This window comes from Ceratotherium simum, chromosome 34 (assembly GCF_057802395.1).
Source record: "Ceratotherium simum simum isolate JZ-2026a chromosome 34, ASM5780239v1, whole genome shotgun sequence".
In the NCBI taxonomy this organism is placed as follows: domain Eukaryota; kingdom Metazoa; phylum Chordata; class Mammalia; order Perissodactyla; family Rhinocerotidae; genus Ceratotherium; species Ceratotherium simum.
This window is the reverse complement of record NC_141933.1, coordinates 32,007,250-32,027,512: the sequence shown is the minus strand read 5'-3', so window position 1 is coordinate 32,027,512 and position 20,263 is coordinate 32,007,250. Positions and strand designations below refer to the sequence as shown.

Here is a 20,263-nt window from a genome sequence, read left to right as displayed (position 1 = left end):
GCTTAACCCATTCATTGAGTTTTTATTTCCGTTCTTTTGTTTTTCTTTCCAGAAAAACAAAAATCTATTTGATTCCTGTTCAAATTTGCCTTTTGTTAAAAAATAGACAGCATTGTTCTTTTGTTATGTTTCAATTCTTAGTATTTGTAATCAATTTTTAAAAACGTATTTTATATTATTTTTTTTTTTTTTGTGAGGAAGATCAGCCCTGAGCTAACATCCATGCTAATCCTCCTCTTTTTGCTGAGGAAGACTGGCTCTGAGCTAACATCTATTGCCAGTCTTCCTCCTTTTTCTCCCCAAAGCCCCAGTAGATAGTTGTATGTCATAGCTGCACATCCTTCTAGTTGCTGTATGTGGGACGCGGCCTCAGCATGGCCGGAGAAGCGGTGCGTCGGTGCGCGCCCGGGATCCGAACCCGGGCCGCCAGTAGCGGAGCACGCGCACTTAACCGCTAAGCCATGGGGCCGGCCCTATATTATCTTTTAAACTCTTTTTTGATTAACTGCAGTTCTTGGGGTCTCTGTGCTGTGGTTTCTGATGCCTGCTCACGGGAAGAGCGTTGTTATCCTGGCACTGCACTGCTTATTTACTTCTTTTGTCGCTTTATTTTAAGCTCATCTTGAGTGAGTCTTTATTTTTCCATGGATATTCCTCACAGTGTGGGTTGCAAGCATGCCCCTTCAGAGAAAGTCTGTGTTTGCCTCCTCCTAGGGAGATGGGGAATCACTGGCCCAGTGTAAATTTTCATTACAGTTCCCCGGGCTGTGCATTTATGGTAAATTCAGGATCTGTACAAGCCGTAGGCATGAGGTTTTGAGTTCTCAGGGGAATTTTTGTTTTCTCTCCTCCAGAATCCAGGCAGCGATTACAAACTTTCTTGACATCTCTCTGTGCCTGTGGATAGATTTTTTTCCAGCCCACCCTTTGACGGTGGGTGTAGCTCTGTGCTCTCTCTGCTTTTATGTAGGTTTCTTGCTTCCAATCTCCCGCTTCACAACAATGCTCATCTCTTATATCTGTGTGGAACCAGGTTGTAGTGGCCAGTAACTCTCTCAGGGCGTCTCAGTGTCAACTTTATGCAATTTTTCTGACCTCTATTTATCTGGACCTCTGTTTGTTTTTCCTGCAGCTCAATGTTGCATGTAAATATCTTTGGATCGATTTTATCCAGCGTTATTAGGTGTAGTAGGTTGTCTTAGGCTACCGTCCTGCCCAAACTAAGCACTCTCTAGTTTAGATTTTACTTCTTTGTATACATCTGGGTGCGATGTGTCTCACCTCCCTTGTTCAGTAAAGCTGGGTGTACTCATCACTGGGCCCCTTGGTTTCATTATAAGCCATGACAGGCAGGATCAGAAGATTCACATTCTTTTCTAATGATCCCAAGTCCCCAGCAATTAAAACCAACTATGTTTTTTTTCTTCAATCATCAGGTAAGAAAAAAAAAGATTTTGTCTATATTCAAATAAAAAATTTCCTTTCTCAGTAGCTCATTTCCTCTGATCACACTAAGCAAGGAAAATCTTAGAGAATACTGCAAATTGTGTTGCAGCAAACACTGTGAAGGCAACGTTTCTTCAACAAAAAATGATGCCCAAGATGGTTAAGAAGTCCCGCTTAGTAGTAAAAATAATAAAACAAACAACCATTTTTTTAGTGCCCGCTAAGTTATTTAGCTACCTCTGAAATGTATCTTTAACCTGTTGACTTTTCTCCATCCTCATTGCGAGCAGCCTAGTCCAAGCCTCCGTCATCTCTCTCTAGGATTCTGCAATGGCCTCCCACCTGGTGTCTCAATAAAAAGCATGTTTAATAACAATGATGATAATAAAAATGCTGCTAAGAATCAGAATTTTATTTCTGGAAAACTGTAGGAAAACTGTAAGAGCCAGTTAATTCATTGAGTAAGAGGTTGGACTGGATAATTTCAAAAATCTTTTCCCACTCTAAGATTATATTATTCTGATTAGTGTTTTTCAGACTCTCTATGGATTAGAACCAATTGTGTATTTTTGTTTGTTTTTTAATTTTCAATCTACCATGGACTGATACTTTGGTAAAATATGATAAAAAGTGAATGTCTGGAAAAACAAAAAATTTAAAGGGTATACAAAATAAAAGCCCAATTTTTTATCACTAGATTCAATAGACATAAGAGTACTCCTTCAAATTGCTATAAGTGTTTCTACATGTGTTTTAATTGTAGCTTGATGCATAACAAATTATCCCGAAGTTCAGTGGCTTAAAACAACAATTATTTACTTACACAATTTCTGTGGGTCAGAAATTCAGGAGCAGCTTAGTTGACTGATTCTGGCTTAGGAATCTCTTGTGAGGTTACGTTCGAAGTGTGGGCCAGGGCTGCAGTCATCTGAAGACTTGACTGGGGCTAGATCTGCTTTCAAGGTAGCTCCTTCATATGATTGGCAAATGAGTGCTGGCTGATGGACCACATGGACCTCCCCATAGAGCTGTTTGAGCATCTTCATGGCATGGTGGCTGGTTTTCTCCAGAGCAAGTGATCCAAGAGACGGCATGATGGAAGCCCCAAAATCTTTTATGACCTAACCTCAGAAGTTACCTTCTATCATTTCTGCAATATCTATCGATTAGACAGGTTAGTGCTATTTGATGTGGGTGGAGACTACACAGGGTACGAAGCCAGGAGGCAAGAATCATTGAGGGCATCTTGGAGACTGGCTATTACAAACACTGACTCCCAAGTTCCATACTTAGCGGTCTGTAAACCACATTTTGAGTAGCGAATTCCTACAGGTAATCTACAATAAGTTCCTCATTGTGCAAATAAGGAAACTGAGGTCTGCCTAGAGACACACCCCTAATTAGAGACACAATCAGGTTTCCAATTTCCATTTCCGTGTTCTTTCTATCACATTACAATGCCAATCTTAGCTATTTTACCTACTATATATCTAAGGGGGGATTTGCATCGAGCTGCCCATTAAGTAATGAGAATGAATGGGGTCAGGTGGAAAGGCTGTGACACACAGAAGCTGCTGCTGTGGGTTTTCTTAAGATTACCCCACAGCCATCTTCAAGGTGGTCATCAAATAGGATAATTCAGTGCGCCCAGTTCAAAAGCTTCACAATGTGACAATGGAAATTGACTTGATTTATCTTCAAAGATTCTATTAACTCAGAGAATCGATGATTTTCTGGGAGAATTAACACACAGCCACTGGTAGAGAATGGAGTGACTTCAGTGCTTTGAAACTTCTTTTAACGCAATTCTTAGATCAGCGTACAAAACATTATAGCTTAGATTCCTGGTCCTATGATACACACATTTCAGAGCCAGATGATTAAATCTTGATCCTAATTAGAAAGGAAATGCAGAATTTGTAGTAAACGCATTTTATTAGGTTGAGAAATAACCTGCTTCAGAAATTGGTACTGAGTGAATCCTCCTAAACACATCGTTCACTTCACGTGTGTGTGTTTGGGGGGAATTGCTTGCTTGAGACACATTTTTCATTTCTAAGGTCAAAAGTACATTAAAATTGTGACTACTGAATAGTAGTAGATCACCGACTCCTAAACCGTATTTTTCCCCTCTTACCTCTCCTATTCTTCTCCTAATTGAACCAAAAGCCCCAAACAAGAAGTCAAGATTCCTGTTTTTAAAAAACTTTTTATTTGTAAATAGTACTAAAATTATTAAAAAGTTGCAAGAATAAAAATAGTGCGCATGTATATCCTTTACCTAGATTCACGTGTTAACGTTTTTACTCAATTTGCTTTAGCATTTATTCTCTCTGCACACACACACACACACACATAAATTTTTTCTCAATCATTTGAGAATAAGTTACATACATCATGACCCTTTACTCCTAAATATTTCAGTGTTATTCCTAATAATAGGGATATTCTCTTACATAACCACAGTACAGTTATCAACCTCAGCAGATTTAACATTTGTGCAATACTCTGAACTAATCTACCCATTCATGTTCCGATTTTATCAATTGACCCAATGATGTCCTTTATAGCCTTTTTTTCCCCTCTGGTACTGGATCCAGTAAAGGGCCAGGTATTGGATTTAGTTGTCAGGTCTCCTTAGCTTTCTTTAACCTGGAACATTCCCACAGCCTTTCTTTGTCTTTTATGACATTGACATTTTGGAGGATAGAGTCCATGTCCCAACTTTTTTAAATACAATGTTCATCATTTTGAGTTTGCTTGATAATTTATCTCATAATTAGATTCGGGGTGTGCAGTCTCAGCCAGAATATAAAACAAGTGACTGTGTCCCTGACAGAGTGTCACGTCTGGGGCCACACAGTGTCTCTCTGCCCCCATGGGTCACCCAGTCGAGGTGTCATCATTTCTCCACTGTGTAATTGCTGGTCTCACCCTGCAACTGATGGGCAATATCTGGAAGCACTTGAAGACCATAGATCATCTCACTCGCTCTTTGTTGAAATTTAGCAACCATTGATGATTCTAGCTTGATTCTCTCCTCTCACTATGGTGGTTGCACAATGATGATTTTCTGGCTCCCACACTCTCTTCACATTTACCAGCTGGCACTCAAGTTTCTGTCAGCAAGAGCCCTGCCTTCTCCCGTGTTTACTGATTGTTGGTATGAGCGCATGAATTCTTATTTTTCCCCCAGTGGTTTATAACCCATTACTGTCCTTAATTATTTTGATAGTCAAATTGTCCAGATCTGGCCATTGATGACCCTTCAAGCTGGCTTCTTTGCCCCTGTGGCATGCCTGCGTCATTATGTTTTGAGCACTTCTTTGCTTGCTGGCATACGATGTTCCAGGGCCATCTTGTACCTCCCTTGCTCCCTCCCCCCATCCCCTTGGAGATTCCTGGGCTTTGATTTTGATTTGCCATTCAGTCTCAAAATTGCGGAAAACCTCATCTCCGTTATTTATTTACTCACAGGCCCCAGGTCCCTCTCCCGCCAAAGCCCACCACCACCACTGTGAAAGCTCTGGGCTCACCTGACTACGTGCTCTGCAAGGTCAAGGTCTCTGAGTCTTTGCTCTTGCCCCTGTCACCTCCTTCCCGGTCCAGGGTCATTTCAAATGTCATTTCCTCTTTACTGCAGACAGCCACCTGAGCTGACCTAATTGTTCCCTCATCTGTGTTTCCGTAGCACTTTTTACATATCTTTATTATGGTGCTAATCTTGTATTATGGTGCTTTGCTTACATTTCTGGCTAGACTGAACTCAAATATTTTCAAATAACCTGGGGAGAAAACTATTAGTTTTCCCAATTTTGCAGAAGAGCAACCTGAGGTTCAGGGAGGTGAGCCTAAGAGAGAGGCAGCAGAGGACAGCTGAAGGCCCTCGCTTACAGCCTGCTTCTGTCATGTTTTAGCTGGTAGACCTTAGGCAAGTTACTAAAGCTGTCTGTGCTTCAGTTTCCCAGGCAGTAAGATGCAGATGAGAGTAAACAGAAACTGGCACATAGGGCCGTTGCGAGGATTAAAGGAGTTACTATTTATAAAGCACCTAGAATGCGGCCTGGCACACAGTGAGTCTATGTGATGTTTGTTAAGTAAATAAAGCACATCACTGCAATTCAAATCCAAGTCTTCAGATGATAAAGTTCCTAGCCGCTGCTCTATTTTCACTTTGTAGGAGTCCATGTTTCCCTCAGAAGCAGTGGTTCTATTAGAGACAGCAGTAAAGGGAAGCTGGGCCAGGACATAAGACATTAGTGAGAGGAGACGAAGAAAAGGGTTCCAGCAAACTGCTGAATTAAGACATGGACCAGGGCCGGCCCCGTGGCTTAGCAGTTAAGTGCGCGCGCTCCACTGCTGGCGGCCCGGGTTCGGATCCCGGGCGCACACCGATGCACTGCTTCTCCGGCCATGCTGCGGCCGCGTCCCACATACAGCAACTAGAAGGATGTGCAACTATGACATACAACTATCTACTGGGGCTTTGGGGGGAAAAATAAATAAATAAAATTTAAAAAGACATGGACCAGGGAACGGAGCAGGGGGCCGGTCCTCCTGACTCTGGGTCTACAGCATGTGGGTTACACGCTCAGCCAAGGACCACCAGGCGAGACTCTGGGAACTGGTCTCTCGGGAAGTCTCTTCACACGTCCCTCCTCTCGGGTCAGTTGTGGGTTAGACGTTTGGGCCCCTGGGGTGACTTGTCACACAAGGACTCTGCCTGTGCATTCACAATTCTGCAAGACTTGCCATTGACAAATGGGACACGTTAATTATGGCTCCACTGAGGACAGCACAAGTGTTGGCTGAGCTCCGGAATTTTATGTGTGTGGTACTACCACAGGGATTAAGAATGAAGTTTATATTTCCAAAGCAAGAATCATTTTTATTTTTACCTAATACTGCTCATTGGATAGTTGCATAGCTAAAATCTATTATTATTGTTATTATAATTAATGTCGATATGGTTGAAAATGGTGGATTGAATTGAGACTGAGCTGGTAGATAATAACTGTTAGCTGAGTGACAAAACTATGTAAGAGTTTTCAGTTTAGGGACCGGGGTAGACAGTGTTTATCTACATGTGGAAAAGTTACTCAGTGATTAACGTTTGTGTCAAATATTAACTATTTATTAACTATTAGCCCATGATCTGCCTAACTGGGGATGTCTGGGAACAGCCATTCTCAAACTCCAGCACGAGGAGAATCATCTCCACGGCTTGTGAGAACTCATATTGCCGAAGCCCAGCCCCAGAGTTTCTGACTCACTCTGTCTGAGGTGGAGCCCATGAATCTTCGTCTTTAATAAGCTCTCAGGTGGTGCTGACACTGCCCGTTCAGGGACACAATTAGAGAACCACATCCCCTTTGCTGATTTAGAACAAAAATCCCCTCACCGGCAGCACCTTACCACCACCTGAGTTGAAACGCAATATAATTAGATTTTTTAAAAATAGGCCACTTAAGCAAATTTCCCAACCACTTTTAGCATTTTACAGACTGAGACAGCCATCACTTAATTATTTCTCCTCTAGAAGAAAAGACGCAAACCTTAGCGATGGAGGTTTTAAAGGGATATCATAGTTAATTAACGGTAGCATTAGATTCATGTTTCTGCTGTCTTGATAATTAAACACATTAGGACTTCTTGGTGTTTGCCAATATTTTTACGAAACAGTTGAGAAGCAAACCCATCTAGGTTTGTCTTTCATCAGCACAGGCCTGAACTAGCGAGCTGAGGTGAAGGCCAGCAGGTGGCACTCTGAGCCAGTTCCCGGCGGCCTGGCCCAGGGTGCCTGCTCTGCATCCTCCCACGGAGGTCCTCTCCACCGCTTGTCATGAAACACCCCGAGACACACGTCTTGGAAAATCGCAGTGTCAAGCTCAGCATCTTTGCCACATTTCAAACTAGGTAACTACCTTCTCTCCCAAAGGGAGTCTGTTTTATGTATTTGTGTCCTTTCTAGGTTACAGGTTTCCCAAAGGCAATGATCTTGCCTTCCCTTCATTCTACAGCGCTCTGAGCTGCACGATGACCTGTTACATGATTGCTGCTCATACAGAAACGTGCCTGTCTCACACAAACCCTCGCAATAAACGGAAGTTTTTATTTGACCTAAGAGTAAATTGCTCATTTACTTCTCCTTTACAATAGAAAAAGCCATTTTCCTGCCATCCCAAATTATAAGTCATTATCAAATCAACAACACCGCATTTTAGTCTGTCATTTTTACTGTCTGCAGTTTTTTTAACTACACACAACAAATACTTTGATATAATCTAAGATAATAAAATAGTTGAACAATTTTTTTTTTTTAGATTTACATTTGTATAGAAACAATATGTGGAACTCCTCACCTCAAAACTAAGGTGTCTAAAAACAGTGATTCATCAGCATTGCTTTCAATAATTGTTTGGTTAAAAGTTGCAGTTTCCATTTTCAACTGAAATGTGTCTCCGTGCAGTTTCCCTTAGGTCCAAACTTAAGGCCTTGGGGAGGTGGCCACAAAGAAAAGGACAGGACTCTCCTCTGTGTCCTTCCCTGTATGGAAGACAGTGACTGGAACAGGGCCGTCATAAAGCCAGGAAGAAAAGAAATCAATTGCACATCTCTAGATTTCAAGGGTCAAAGTCACAACACGTCTGCACACACGTTCCCTCTCTGTAGACGTGGCGTTCCAGCATGGTGGCACAGTGCCTGCTTGCACCCCAAATGCTCCTCTCCACACTAATCATGTCAGTTACCAAGGACAGGCTGTGGCCATTGTCCATAAGTTCTCCCTGAAGGCCAGTCATTTTGTCACATTTAAGTCTTGTCCCTTGTAGTGTCACTTGGGTGCTGTGTCTTGGTGTCCAATTAGGGTCTACCATCCCCTCAGAAATGCCTCATCCCACCCTCAAATCCCCAAAGTGCCTAAGAGTGAAGACCCCACGGAGACAGTGACTTTCAGTGAAAACCCTCCCCAAAGACCTGGGGACTCTAGCCTATATCATTCCGTTCATCTTAGTCCACTCGTAGATGTCCTGCTCGCACACTATGTCAGAGTTGATGAGGAGGTATCTGTCGCCCACACAGAAATGCTTCTGACAGGCGGCGCATTTGAAGCATTCCAGGTGGTACACCTTGTCTTTCACCCGCATCGTCATCTCGTAGGCTCGGATCCGCTTGTCACAGGATGCGCAGAGACCATCTTGGCCAAAAAGCCTGGGGAAAAAAGAAAGAACAGCTAAGAAGACAGTGGCAGAGACAATACTGGAAGAAAGGGCTTGAGGATGGGTTCCATAAACTAGGCTGAATTTCCAAGAAGTCAGGAAGCAAGGAGGAGCTGGGTCCAGACAGATGGTGGACTTGTAGAGTCTTTCCTAGAAGGGAGACGGCCCTCCAGGATGAGCCCAAGATCTGCGGCATTTGTGTCTGGCATAACTCGACCCTTTTCTGAGCTCTCTCCCTACCCACAGCAAGCATGCTCCACGCCTCTGGCGCCTCCTGGGTGGGAGAGACTCACAGCTGAAGTGCTTTAAGAGGTTAGGCATGTATTGCATATACCCACCCCCCAGGGGAGCTCGCATTTTAGAAGAGCAGCTGGAGGGAATAGACCAGGAATGCAAAAAAATGGGCATCTTTCTGAGGCTCCCAAACTCTTTGTGACAGCCACTAATTCCGCCCACGGGGAGGGGTGGTCTTGAATTCCTCCACAAGCTAGAAAGGCCATTTCCACACGACTGTTTGCTGGGACCCCAGTTTCTGGAGGACAGAGGGGGTTCAATAGAAAACATGCTGCAGTTACTCCTGCCTCAGAGAGCTGGAGACAAACAGCACCTCTCCACACTGAGTGAAGATCTTAATTCAAGGTCCTCACTGCCCCCGGGGATGACTCTCTGGGGAAACTTTTCTGACACTGAAATCAAGACTCTCTTAAGTCTCAGTTGATGAGCCACTTATTTCAAGCAATATTCAGTGTTGAGGTGCAAGATGCAACACAGTGGAGCCGAGTGCAGTGGTTCTCAAAGTGCGGTCCTGGGACCAGCAGCATTTGTATCACCTGGGAACTTGTTACAAATGCAGATTCTCAGGTCCCCTGATGGAGACACTGGGGGTGAGGCTCAGCAGTGTGTGTGTTAACGAGAATCACACTTCCAGGGGATTCTGATGCAGGCTGAAGTTTGAGAATCAGCTCAAAAGAGTGGAATAACACAAACATTGGAGTCAGAAGACCCAGATGCCATCCAGGACTAGCCCTGAGTACCTGAGTGACCTGGCGAGACCTCTGATTCCTCTGAGCTTGTGACACAGCCGTGATCAGCGCATCTACCTAGTTCGGCTGTTAGAAGGATCAAAGGGAGCCCGTCAAAGGACCAACATTCAAGGGCTAAGCCAACACTGATGGGTTTAACACATCTCGGGGGTGTTCCCAACTGCGCCAGTCTCCCTACAGGAAGTCCTTTTCTCACGTGGCTGATAACATGGCATATTCGCAGGTCCTTTCCACATAAGACCTTTAGGACAATTTTAGGTAAACGCTTGTTCCTCTTGGAAGTTCTTATTAGCTTCAGAAGAGAAGAGAATCAACTGGGACATTCTGAAGGGCTGTAGGGGAGAAAAGGGCAGTTGACAAATTTTGAAACATCTGGGCAAAATTAACGCCATCAAGGAGACGTAGTCTGTGGGTAAGAGCTCACAGTGAGAGCCGGGGCCAGCTACTTCCCTCTGAATCTCACTCTCCATTTGAAGATCTCTGATTGTTTTCAAGGCACCGCCTGGGATCAAATTCACGCCTGGGGAGAACATTTTATCCCAACATAGCAGATGGTGGAGCTGTGGGGAACTGCCACCTTGGAGGTCACAGCATAGAAAGACAGTTTTGCTTTCCTGACTGTTCAGTAAGTTGAGTGTGGGCCCGAGTGAGGATAAACGACTCACCAAACAGTGTGCGGGAATGAAGCCAACCGCCTGGGTGTTAAGGCAGGAGAGCGTTTATCAAAGGGAAGTTGGGGGTAAATTACAACACACATCAGGCAGCTAATAGAGGGAAGGACGAAGGACTAAGATTTGGGAGGCAAGTTCAGGTCCAGCATCACCTCTAGTGAGCCAGGTGCCTCAGAGCAAATGACATCCTGTCTCCCAGCTTCTGTGTCTTAAGCTATGACAAGGACGCTGGAACAGAAGACCCTCTGCAGCCCCTTCAGCTCCGAGATTCTGAGATCCGACTTCCAGTAAATAAACCAGGACTTGACGTCTACCTTGAGCATCCACCTCTGGCACCAAGAATCAGTGCCTTAGGCTGGACATCCGAGAAGCAGACACAGAGGTCAGACTTACTAGGGACGTGTCCTCAGCGGAAACTGGTAAGGTAGCAAGGAGGCGGGAGGAAGGCCAGCAAAGTTGCAATCCTAGGCAGAGTCCCTCAGAGGGAGCTCTGAGGTTAGGGCTTCGTCTCCCGGGCTCCCGGCCGAGTGGCAGGCTTCAGCGCCCCTGTGCCAGTCCCTGGTTAGGTCCGCTGGGGTCTGGGGGAGGGGGCGTGCTTCTAGCGCTAACAGAGCAGATGTTGGCTGCTGAAAGTAAAACCACTGTGCAGAGAGGGGTGCACAAAAAAATTGATAGAAAGGATCTGAGGGGCTGTGGACCGGGCACTGCTATGAACAGCTGCTGTTAGGTTCCCACAACACAACGCCACAGCTGCAGGGTTTATGCTCTGATGGGGGTCTCATGAATATTTGAGGCTAAATGTGTGGAAAGGCCTGTAACAGGCGAGTCAGCCACTGGAAATCCTCAAAAGTCATGGAATGGGGAGAAGGACTGAACCCCATCACAGGACCCATTCGGTCACCCCTCCAACTTGTCTTTATTAAAGATGCTGTGAGAGACGTTAAGAATGCAAGTAAACAGGTCTATAGCTACAAGACTATCCCTGAAGCAGAAAATGATTTTTCTCCTCTGTCAAGAGGTGTCACATCTTAAGCTTTCTCTTGCCCATTTTAATAACAATAATATAAATATTAAAGGATGGCTGGAAACGCCTGCACTAACACAGAGTTAATTAACATGTCGCCTAGGAATGTAGCACGGAGAGGAATTATTTCATGTCACCAAGACACAAGTTAATTAACAGTGGGTCCTCCCAGACTATTTTTTTCTCTCCTTTTTAAAAATGGAAAAGATTAACAAGCCCAGGCAGCACCGGGTTTATTCTTGGATGTTATATAAAACAGTGGAGCTAGGGAGCAGCCCGGCTCTTTGACCTTACTCGAGCTGCACTTCATTTAATAAGATTCAAATGATATGACAGGGACGGAGTCAGGGGCCCAGTGGGAATCATTTACCAGCTGCTTTTCGGCACTGACTTGGCAAACTGGTAGCCAGCAAAACCAGGTCTTTATTTATCCCAGTTCGATTTTCTTGTAACTTAATAAAAAATTGACCAAAATCATAATCACCATCATTGAAAACCCTACTTATTTTCTCTGAACCACCAAATTTGCAAGGACTTGATCAGGGAATTTAGGAAAAAAAAGCTTCTTCTATCAGTCTCTGGGTAAACAGATAAGCTTCCTTCACTGTAGAATTGCTTGCAGTTTTTTCTCTTTTTTTTCATGTAAAATGTTCTGAGGGCAGATTTGGGAGGAAGAGCTGGCCTGGCAGCCAAGGGCACTGAGTCTAAACAAGCTTCCCGGGGTTAGGTGGTCCTCATGTATCAGGGCTGCTCGCTCCACAGAGAGGCCGATGGCAGAGAACTGACAGCTGCACAGCTGAGCAGATCTGACAGCAGAAGGCACAGAGTTACCTCCACAGCAGCTAATACGAAACTGGAGATGCTAGAACATTCCAGGCAAAGGCACTCATTGAGCGCCAGAAAATTCACATGGCCCACAGTAGGAACATCAGAGCATCAGCGACGTCCCCAGCTCCTGTCTCCCTGGGGCTGCAGAGTCCTATTTTGCCCTCCCATCTCTTTGTTCATTAGACAGGAAAAGCCTCCACAATGACGTCACGAGGGCTGGTGACAGGAGCAGTGACATGCATCTGATACGCCTGCACCAAGCACCTCACAGATTCCCCCAGCTAATCCTCACCTCCTCCTTGGAAGTGGGTGCCATTATCATCCCCATTTTACAGGGGAGGGAATTGAGGTTCAGAAGGTGAAGTGACGCCCAAGGTCACAGAGCCAGAGGGCAGCGGTTCTGGGACTCAGACCTGTAGCCAGCTCCAGGGCCCTGGCCCCATGACAGTCAAATGCTCAGAGTGCCATAGTGAGAACGTGCTTTCTATTTTTAAATTTCTCATCGCATAGTACTGAGCTCAAGCAAAAGAATACTTACAACCTACATGTACGTTTGGAAGCATTAAGTGAGCGCCTAAGACTCTCAAACTTCTCATCGGCAGCACTCCCAGGTCCTCAGGCCGCCCGCGAATTACCCCCCAATGCTATCTGAAGCCTGCCCCCCAGGAGGGACCGCTATTCTAAATTTTGTGTTTATCATTCTCTTGCCTTCAAAATATTAGTATTTTACCACTTACGGATGTATCCCTGAGAACATGCTTCTCCCACAGGAAAAGATGCCAACTGCCCCTCTAGGGGCAGAGTGGGGGGTAGCTGAGACCCAGCCCTGCAGCTCTGGGGAGACAGACCCAGATGCAGAGGTCTGTGGCCGCTGACCCTCCTGCCCAGGGCCCCTGGGGGCAGGGAGGGTACCTGAGGTAGTCTCTCCGGCAGAGCTTCCGGCCCAGCTTGTAGTAGAGGCGCCGGCCCACCTCGCCCAGCCGGCACCCGCACAGGTCACAGCTCAGGCAGTCCTCGTGCCAGTACTGGTCGATGGCCTTCAGGAAGTAGCGGTCCCCGATGTTCTGCTGGCAGCCTCCGCATGTCAGCAGGGACGGGGGGATCTGCAGCACCTCGTCCACTGGCTCCCTGGAAAGGAGGCCAGGCATTAGGGACAACCTCATCTCGGTGAGACAGCACGGGCTCAGCAATCACTCTGGGCCATCAGGAAGCCTCTCTCAACTACCTGTCAGTGACGTAAGGAGAAAGAACTGGACAACATACCCCGAGGCCAGATCGCAGAGAGGCCCAGCAGCCTTGGGCTAGGACAGGAGAGAGCCAGACCTTACACCTGAGATCCTGTAAGAAGTAAGTGTGGGGCACCAAGGGACAGCCATGGCAACCACAGGGGGACCGCACACCTGCCACAGCCCAGCACCCTTCCCTGCACCTGTGGTCTGCCTTCTCCTTCCCCACTCGCCCCTCCTCCTCTCCTTCTCTATCTCCAAATTTCTCCTCCTTCTTCCTCCCCTGTACCCAGGGCCCAAGGGCGCTGCTGATCCCAGAGGAGGCGCTTGGGACTAAGAGTTGTTTGCTACCTGGACAGCTGACCACCTAGAGGGCTAAAAGTCTGCAAATTCCCTGTTGAATCCACGCTCCATCCTACCCAAGCCCTCCCAACTACACAAAAGCAGAGGTGAGAAAGAAAGAAGAAAGCAGCCCCAAATTATTTTAGGTTGCTTTCTCTTCCCAAAATAAAAATTCCATCAGAATATAATAGGAATCCTCATTACTTTATGTTTTTTACAGAAATTCCGCATCCCATCCTTGTTACCGAACGAATCCTTGGAGAAATATCCCAGGTGTTAAGGCCACTGGTAAACTTATAAAGGACATCAAATAGACCTTTCTGCACGTGAACATTTTTGCAACAGCAAAACTGATCTGGATAAAGTTGGTTTAGGAAAGAAAATGAGGAAGAAGCAATGATTATTTTCACGGAGTGGAAGGCCAGTAAACAGACTCTGCAATCCCATCCGGGTAATTGTTAATTGTGAGCCCATGATACGTGTTCTTGCATTAAAAAGTCAAACAGCACCTCCAGTTCACTTGGCTTAACTGGAATCTGAATACTCTGAAAATTTATTTTAAAACACATTTTAAAATAAATAACTTCATTTGCCAAAAGAAAATAAAGGGAGTGGGAGGAATGATTCCGGCATCAAATGAGGCACAGGCAAAACCTAATACTTGTTGATTTGTAACAATTAACAAGTGCTCTTTTGAACCTTACTCAAACACAAATCTATTTTTTTTTTACATCTATTATGTTTTTAAAAATGGACCTGCTTCCAACTGTGAAATTCCCAAAGGGAGTCCAACCCCCCCACCCCCACCCCAGCTGGTGCCTTGAGGGTATAAATCTGTGTCTCCTTTTTCTAGATGACACTAACTCACCAAGTGACCAGGTGTCCTGACTGGCCTGTGCCCACAGAGCTCAGCACCCATGACACTCAGGGATGACGAGGCTCAGGTACCACTGTTGATAACACATCTGTCTGTAAAGTACACACCTCCCTATGGATATTGAGGGACACTAAAACCAAGCCCACATTTTGTAGATCAAGAATAAGGGTCCTTCATGAGATTACCTCCTTTTAGAACAAGGAAATGTGCAACCCAAGCCAATTTTCTTTTAAAAACTCAAGACTTCAAATAGTTTTAAGAATTCACTGAAGCCTGACTCGCTTCTCTTTGTTTCCACGGGTTATACATAAGGACTTCCATTCTCCCTTCTGAAAAATAATATACCCAGCATTTTCAAGTTCATCGACTCAGAGTGCATCTCTTCTCTTTCCACAGCCCATGGTCTTACTTCGGACTTTTGAACACACTCACGGAACCTCAACACCGCTGGATACCCTGATGCTGACGCTGCCAACCAACCGTGAAAGAGGAGAATTTTGCACTTAGCTGGTGCAGAACTGCCTGGAACTAAAATGAACTGCTCTTCCTACTCACGGGGAGGTGGTAAGGGCCACCGATTGCCCTTGGGAGAGGAAAGCTCCACATCCATGAATTCTGGCTGTCTTTCTGTCTAAATGTTTCATTTGCATATGCCTAGGCAAGTTTCTATCTGTAATTTGGAGATGCTGATGGGACTGACCCAAGTTGGCTTTTCATAAGTTCGCAATGAAGCATCTGGTAGGATAGTGGTCCGCAGTAGAAATGTTAGCAAAAGAGCTATTGTGATGGCCTGAGATAAGACAGGAAAGGCCAGGATAAGATATTGGTTCTATCTATCTTTTTATAATTAATGATAATATCACATTATCTTTGGTGGATGTTCCCAGCCAATAACTGAGTGGGATTCACCCTCAAATTAATATTTTATCCTCTCCTAGAGCCCATCTGAATATCACACCTGAATGTACTTCAGCCCGGATTTCTGGGATGACTTCTCAACAATTTTCAAGGAATACAGGGAAAAAAAAATGTGCTGCAGTAATTTCTCAACTAGCCAGTCCATCTTCAATTAGAGCCTGTCTTCTCTGGGCAGACAGTGAAGTGAAGGACGGAGTGGAGGAGCATGGTTCGGTAGGTGCCTGCTGTGTTATGTGGTTAGGATATTTCAATTTTCTAATTTCAGTGAAAAGGCACAACTTTGAAAAGAGCAAACTTCCTTCAGGGAACCAAAACCTCCAGATTTATCTTCTAATAAAAGGATTAGTGACTAAGTTCTGCTGATCAAAAAGGCATTAGGCACCTTGCAAAGGCAATTCATCCAATTCACTTTCTTATTGTATTACTATGGTCTGGCCCAGGCTCTGAAAACCCACAGCTAAGTTGTAATTCTAGGTTTGTAAAAAAACAAGTGAGCAAAACACCCTTTAAACCCAGTGTTTGCACAGATACGTACTTTTTAAAAGGAGTGTTATTTTTCTCCTGAGAATTTAAGGAAGCTGGTTTTTACTAGAACAAACCCAGCTCCTTATAGGACTGGTGTCTGAACCTTCAAGATTGAACAGTGATGTTTATATTCTCACTGGATCGTGGGACTTCCTGTGTTTTATGAGAACATGCTGAGCTTTTATGCTGGAAACTGAGGGTGAAACCCAGGTATATAAACACAACAGAAGGCTGAAATTGGGGGGAGGGAGGACTTCAATCAGGAAAGCACAATTCTTTTAAAGCAGGAAAAGAAAAGAAAACAAATGGCTCTTAAAAGCACAAATGGACAAGTCATTAACCAGCTCCTTTGGTCTGTGTAACAAATCCCTTCAAAGGATTAGATGGGGACTTCAAAGGAATAAAAATTTTCAAAACCAGACAGCTAATGAATCTTAAAAGGGCATTTGCGCTGATGGGGAAAATGACATCTTAAACAACCCTTTCTCCCCACGTTAACACGAAGGAGGAGTTGGAGGTACAGGGTGGGAATAGGGGACACTTTAAACCCGTAAGAGGCTCAGAAAATAAAGGCGGCCCATGCTCATTAGAGCGCTGGTTCCAACACCTTCTGAGGCTGTGATAAAAGCTAGGAGACTCTGCTCCCCAGAAAAATTCACCTACACGCGAAATGGTGTAGTAACTTTGGAGGTTCACAGGCCCCCATCGGCGGGCCTCGAGGGGAGGGGTACGTGTATCCAGATGAACCCCGAATTTATCTGCTCTAAGGCTCCGGAGGCCAGAGCGGGCTCCGAGGTGGACGCTGGCACCCCTCACCCGCCCGTCCCTGGCGCTGCTGGCGGCCGCTCCACCTGCGGTCTGGCAAGGGCGCCGTCGGGGACTCGAGAGACATCCACTTGCAACGTCCCCCTTTCCAGGACCAAATGGACAAAGAGAAAGGAGACCGAGAGGGGAAGGGAGGGCAGCACGAAGCCAGGAACGCTCTCGGGACTGCACCTGCGCCCCTCCGCGCTCCCCTGTGCCGGCTCCCGGGTAAACTTTCTGGCCCGCGGTGGCCTCGGGGAGCGTCCCAGGTCCCGGGAGGGGCCCGCAGAGGCGCCGGGCCGACCCCCTCGCCCTGCCGCCCGCAGCCCCAGCCCCCGCCAGGCCCCCCGGAGTCACCCGCGAGGAAGGGGGAGCCCGGCGCGAGGCAGAGGGAGCCAAGGGCACGCCGCGGGCGCGCACCTGGAGCCCTCTGGCCGGCCGCCCGCCCGGCCACCCCGCCGCCCGGGCGCGAGGCCGTGGACCCCGAGGGTGGCAGGGGCGGGGGCGCCGCACTTACTCAGACGGGTCCAGGCTCTTCCGCTCGATGGCCGAGGACATTGGGGAGGGAGGTGGCGTGCCAGGCGGCGGGGGCGCTCCCTTTGTGGCGCGGGGCTGGCCGGCTGCCGGGGCTCGGACCCCCTCGGGTGCTCGGGCGCCGCCGCCGCCGCTCCTGCGCCTCCTCTTGCTCCGGCGCTCCGGCGGCGAGCTCGCCCCTCCGCGCTCAAGGACAGTCGCCGCGCTCCCTTCAAACGCCAAAGAGAGAGAGCGAATCACCGCGCGGCCGGCGCGCCGCGCCGAGGCCGAGGCGGGGACCGGGGCGCGCAGCCTGGCCCCGGCGGCTGCAGCTGCTGCCGCTGCTCAGGACTTAACCTTCCATCGCGCTCCCGCCGCCGCCCGGTCCGGCCCGGCTCGCGCGCTGTCGCCGGCTCCGCGCCGCCCGGGGCTGTGCGCGCCCGCCCGGCCGCCGAGCCCCTCGCACCACCGGCCGGGGGCGCGGGCGAGCTCGCCGCCGGGGCGGGGAGGGACCGCGCCTCTCCCCCGGCTCCCTCCTCTCTCGGGAAGGTCTATTTTCGCTCAGCTTCCCTCTGTCTCTGGTTTCATTTCCTTTTTCCTGATCACGATTCAAATACAATAGAAGGAAATCACATTTAAAGAGACAGCTGCCCGGTCCCCCCCCTCCCCTTTTTTTTTTTTTTTTTTTACGGGGCTCCTGGGGATTAGCGATACAAACAGCAGCAGCATCGGGACGGACCGGGCTTCTTAAAGGGGCCGCCGTCGGGGACGGAGCGAGTCGCTCAGTAAACACCTCTCCTTGGAGAGGTGGCTGGGGGCCTCTAAAATCATCCTTTAGGGCTTCCCCTCTTCGACGTTTCCCTTTTGGTTACTAAGACTGAAAGTAACCAGCGGGCCGCTCCAGGAAGAAAGAAAAGACGAGAATGTGAAATGAGCACATACAGAAATGCAAGCGTTCCGAGTGGCTTTCGCGCCCGTCCGGGGTTCGAGGTCCCAGGTCAGCGGGCACGGTGCGCGGGGACGCCCCGGACAGCGCCGCTCTGCTGGTGCGGGCTGTGCCTGCGTCCGCGCTCCGGAGAGGCGACCGGAGCTGTGCGAGCAGGAGCGCACGGGCTGGGTACGCCTGAGCAGTGCCAGGGGCCGCTATCCTCGAGGGAGGGGCCACGCTGGTCTGAGTCTCCTCTCGGTCTGTTGGCGGCCGAATTCCCTCCCTCAGCATCTTTCAAAAATCGGACTCCTGCGGTTAAACTGGCCCCCTGTAAAGTGCCAGAAATACTCTGCAGGGAGAAAAGTGCCTTTCCGATTGAAAAGCGCCTTTCCAATGACCAAGAACAGTTCTTCAGAGACTATTCTGCCCTGGGCCAGGGCAAGAGAAAGCAGCCAGACTTGATGAGTTCAGGTTTCCCCACCAACCTCAAGGGCAAATTCTACGAAGAGGGAGGAATGCAGAAGGGGTAGGAGGAGGCAGATCGTCTGCCCTTCTGTAGAGAAAACCTTCGGGTCCCTGGGGCCTTATCAGAGTTCCTTGAAAATGGTTACATTCAGAAATTATTTTTAAAGACGTATTTGTGCATGACACCAGTCACAGGTCTCATTAGGAGGAAACTACCGAATACTTTCAGAATCCATAGTTTTCTGTGAACAGTCTGGATCATGGTCATAGACATTTTATTCCCATTTTAAAGATGGCCCGGAAGGGCCTGGAGGACTTCACCCTGAAAGGTGGTGGTGAAGTCAGCAGTGAATGCCCGGATGCTTCCTTTTCCCTGCTCAGAGCCAATCCTCACTGACTTTTCACAAGTGTGGCTAGAATTTACTATTGTCTGCATGCTCTGGTCATTTTCCTGTCTCCATGTCCAAGGCTTGGGTTCTTAATGGATATAATTCCAATGTCTCTCTCTCCCTGTGTGTGTGTGTGTGTGTGTGTGTGTGTGTGTGTGTGTGTCAAAGGAAGCCTTAGGGCAGCTTTGGGTCCAAGTCAAGGCCTTCAGTATATAAAAAGACGCTCTCTTGATCAGACTCTTGTTTTTAATTAAAAGAAGAAAACCCCTAGAATTTTCAGGCAAGCCTAAATTATGCGATAAGCATGTAACCCACCGCTCTACAATCAGAAATGAAAATAGACATACAGGTTGTGATTCACACTTTACCTGCTGACAACCAGTCAGTGTGGTGGTTAAACTGGAATCAGACCTGGGTTTGATTTAGGCTCTTGCTTAGCTAGCGTGGCCTAGGAAAGTGACAGTCTGGGGAGACAGTATTGGGCAGCTCTGCATTCCAACTCATGGCTTCCCACCCGTGTGAGCCGGGGCCCGCAGCAGGGATTTAAACTCCAGGATCCTCATCTGTAAACTGGGGGTGCCAGGAGCTCGTGCGTGCATGCAAAGGTGGCACACGGACTTGCGGTGGGGTGGGGCTCGTAGCAGATAGGAGAATAAACGCACAGAAAGCACTTGGTGTATGTTAAGCCCTCATAAATGGCGGCTGCTATGTTATAGCAAAAGACATTATTGAGAGAATTTAAAAAGAGCTTGAAATTAAATTTAAATGCGAAATCGGGGTTTAAAATAAGAATTTCCCACCCAAATTAAAAAACGATTCCCTGTTTTTAAACAACAAACAGAGCAGGGGCCCATCACCTCATCTCCTATTGCTCCTAAACAAAACGTATAAGCATTTTCCATCTTAACGTTCACGATCTTGGTGACTAGATGATATGTTTGCATCTGCTTGCTTTTATTAAATCTGATAAGTTGCTATTTTCCTTGCTACTGTTTTGCATGTGGCTCAGTTGTTAAAATAAATATATCCTTGGGTTCCAAGAGGTAA

The 20,263-nt window shown here is 47.2% G+C and overlaps 1 protein-coding gene across 1 annotated transcript; it reads right to left on the bottom strand.

Moving 5' to 3' along the window:
- Positions 1-7,538: 7,538 nt before the first annotated feature.
- On the bottom strand, positions 7,539-18,535 carry LMO2 (LIM domain only 2). Its single transcript, XM_087423151.1, has 4 exons — positions 18,377-18,535; positions 17,439-17,664; positions 13,142-13,357; positions 7,539-8,655 (listed from the first exon to the last, which is right to left on the bottom strand). Exons 2-4 carry the CDS (start codon positions 17,477-17,479, stop codon positions 8,436-8,438), a joined length of 477 nt encoding a protein of 158 aa, XP_087279277.1. The 5' UTR covers positions 17,480-17,664; positions 18,377-18,535; the 3' UTR covers positions 7,539-8,435.
- Positions 18,536-20,263: the final 1,728 nt, after the last annotated feature.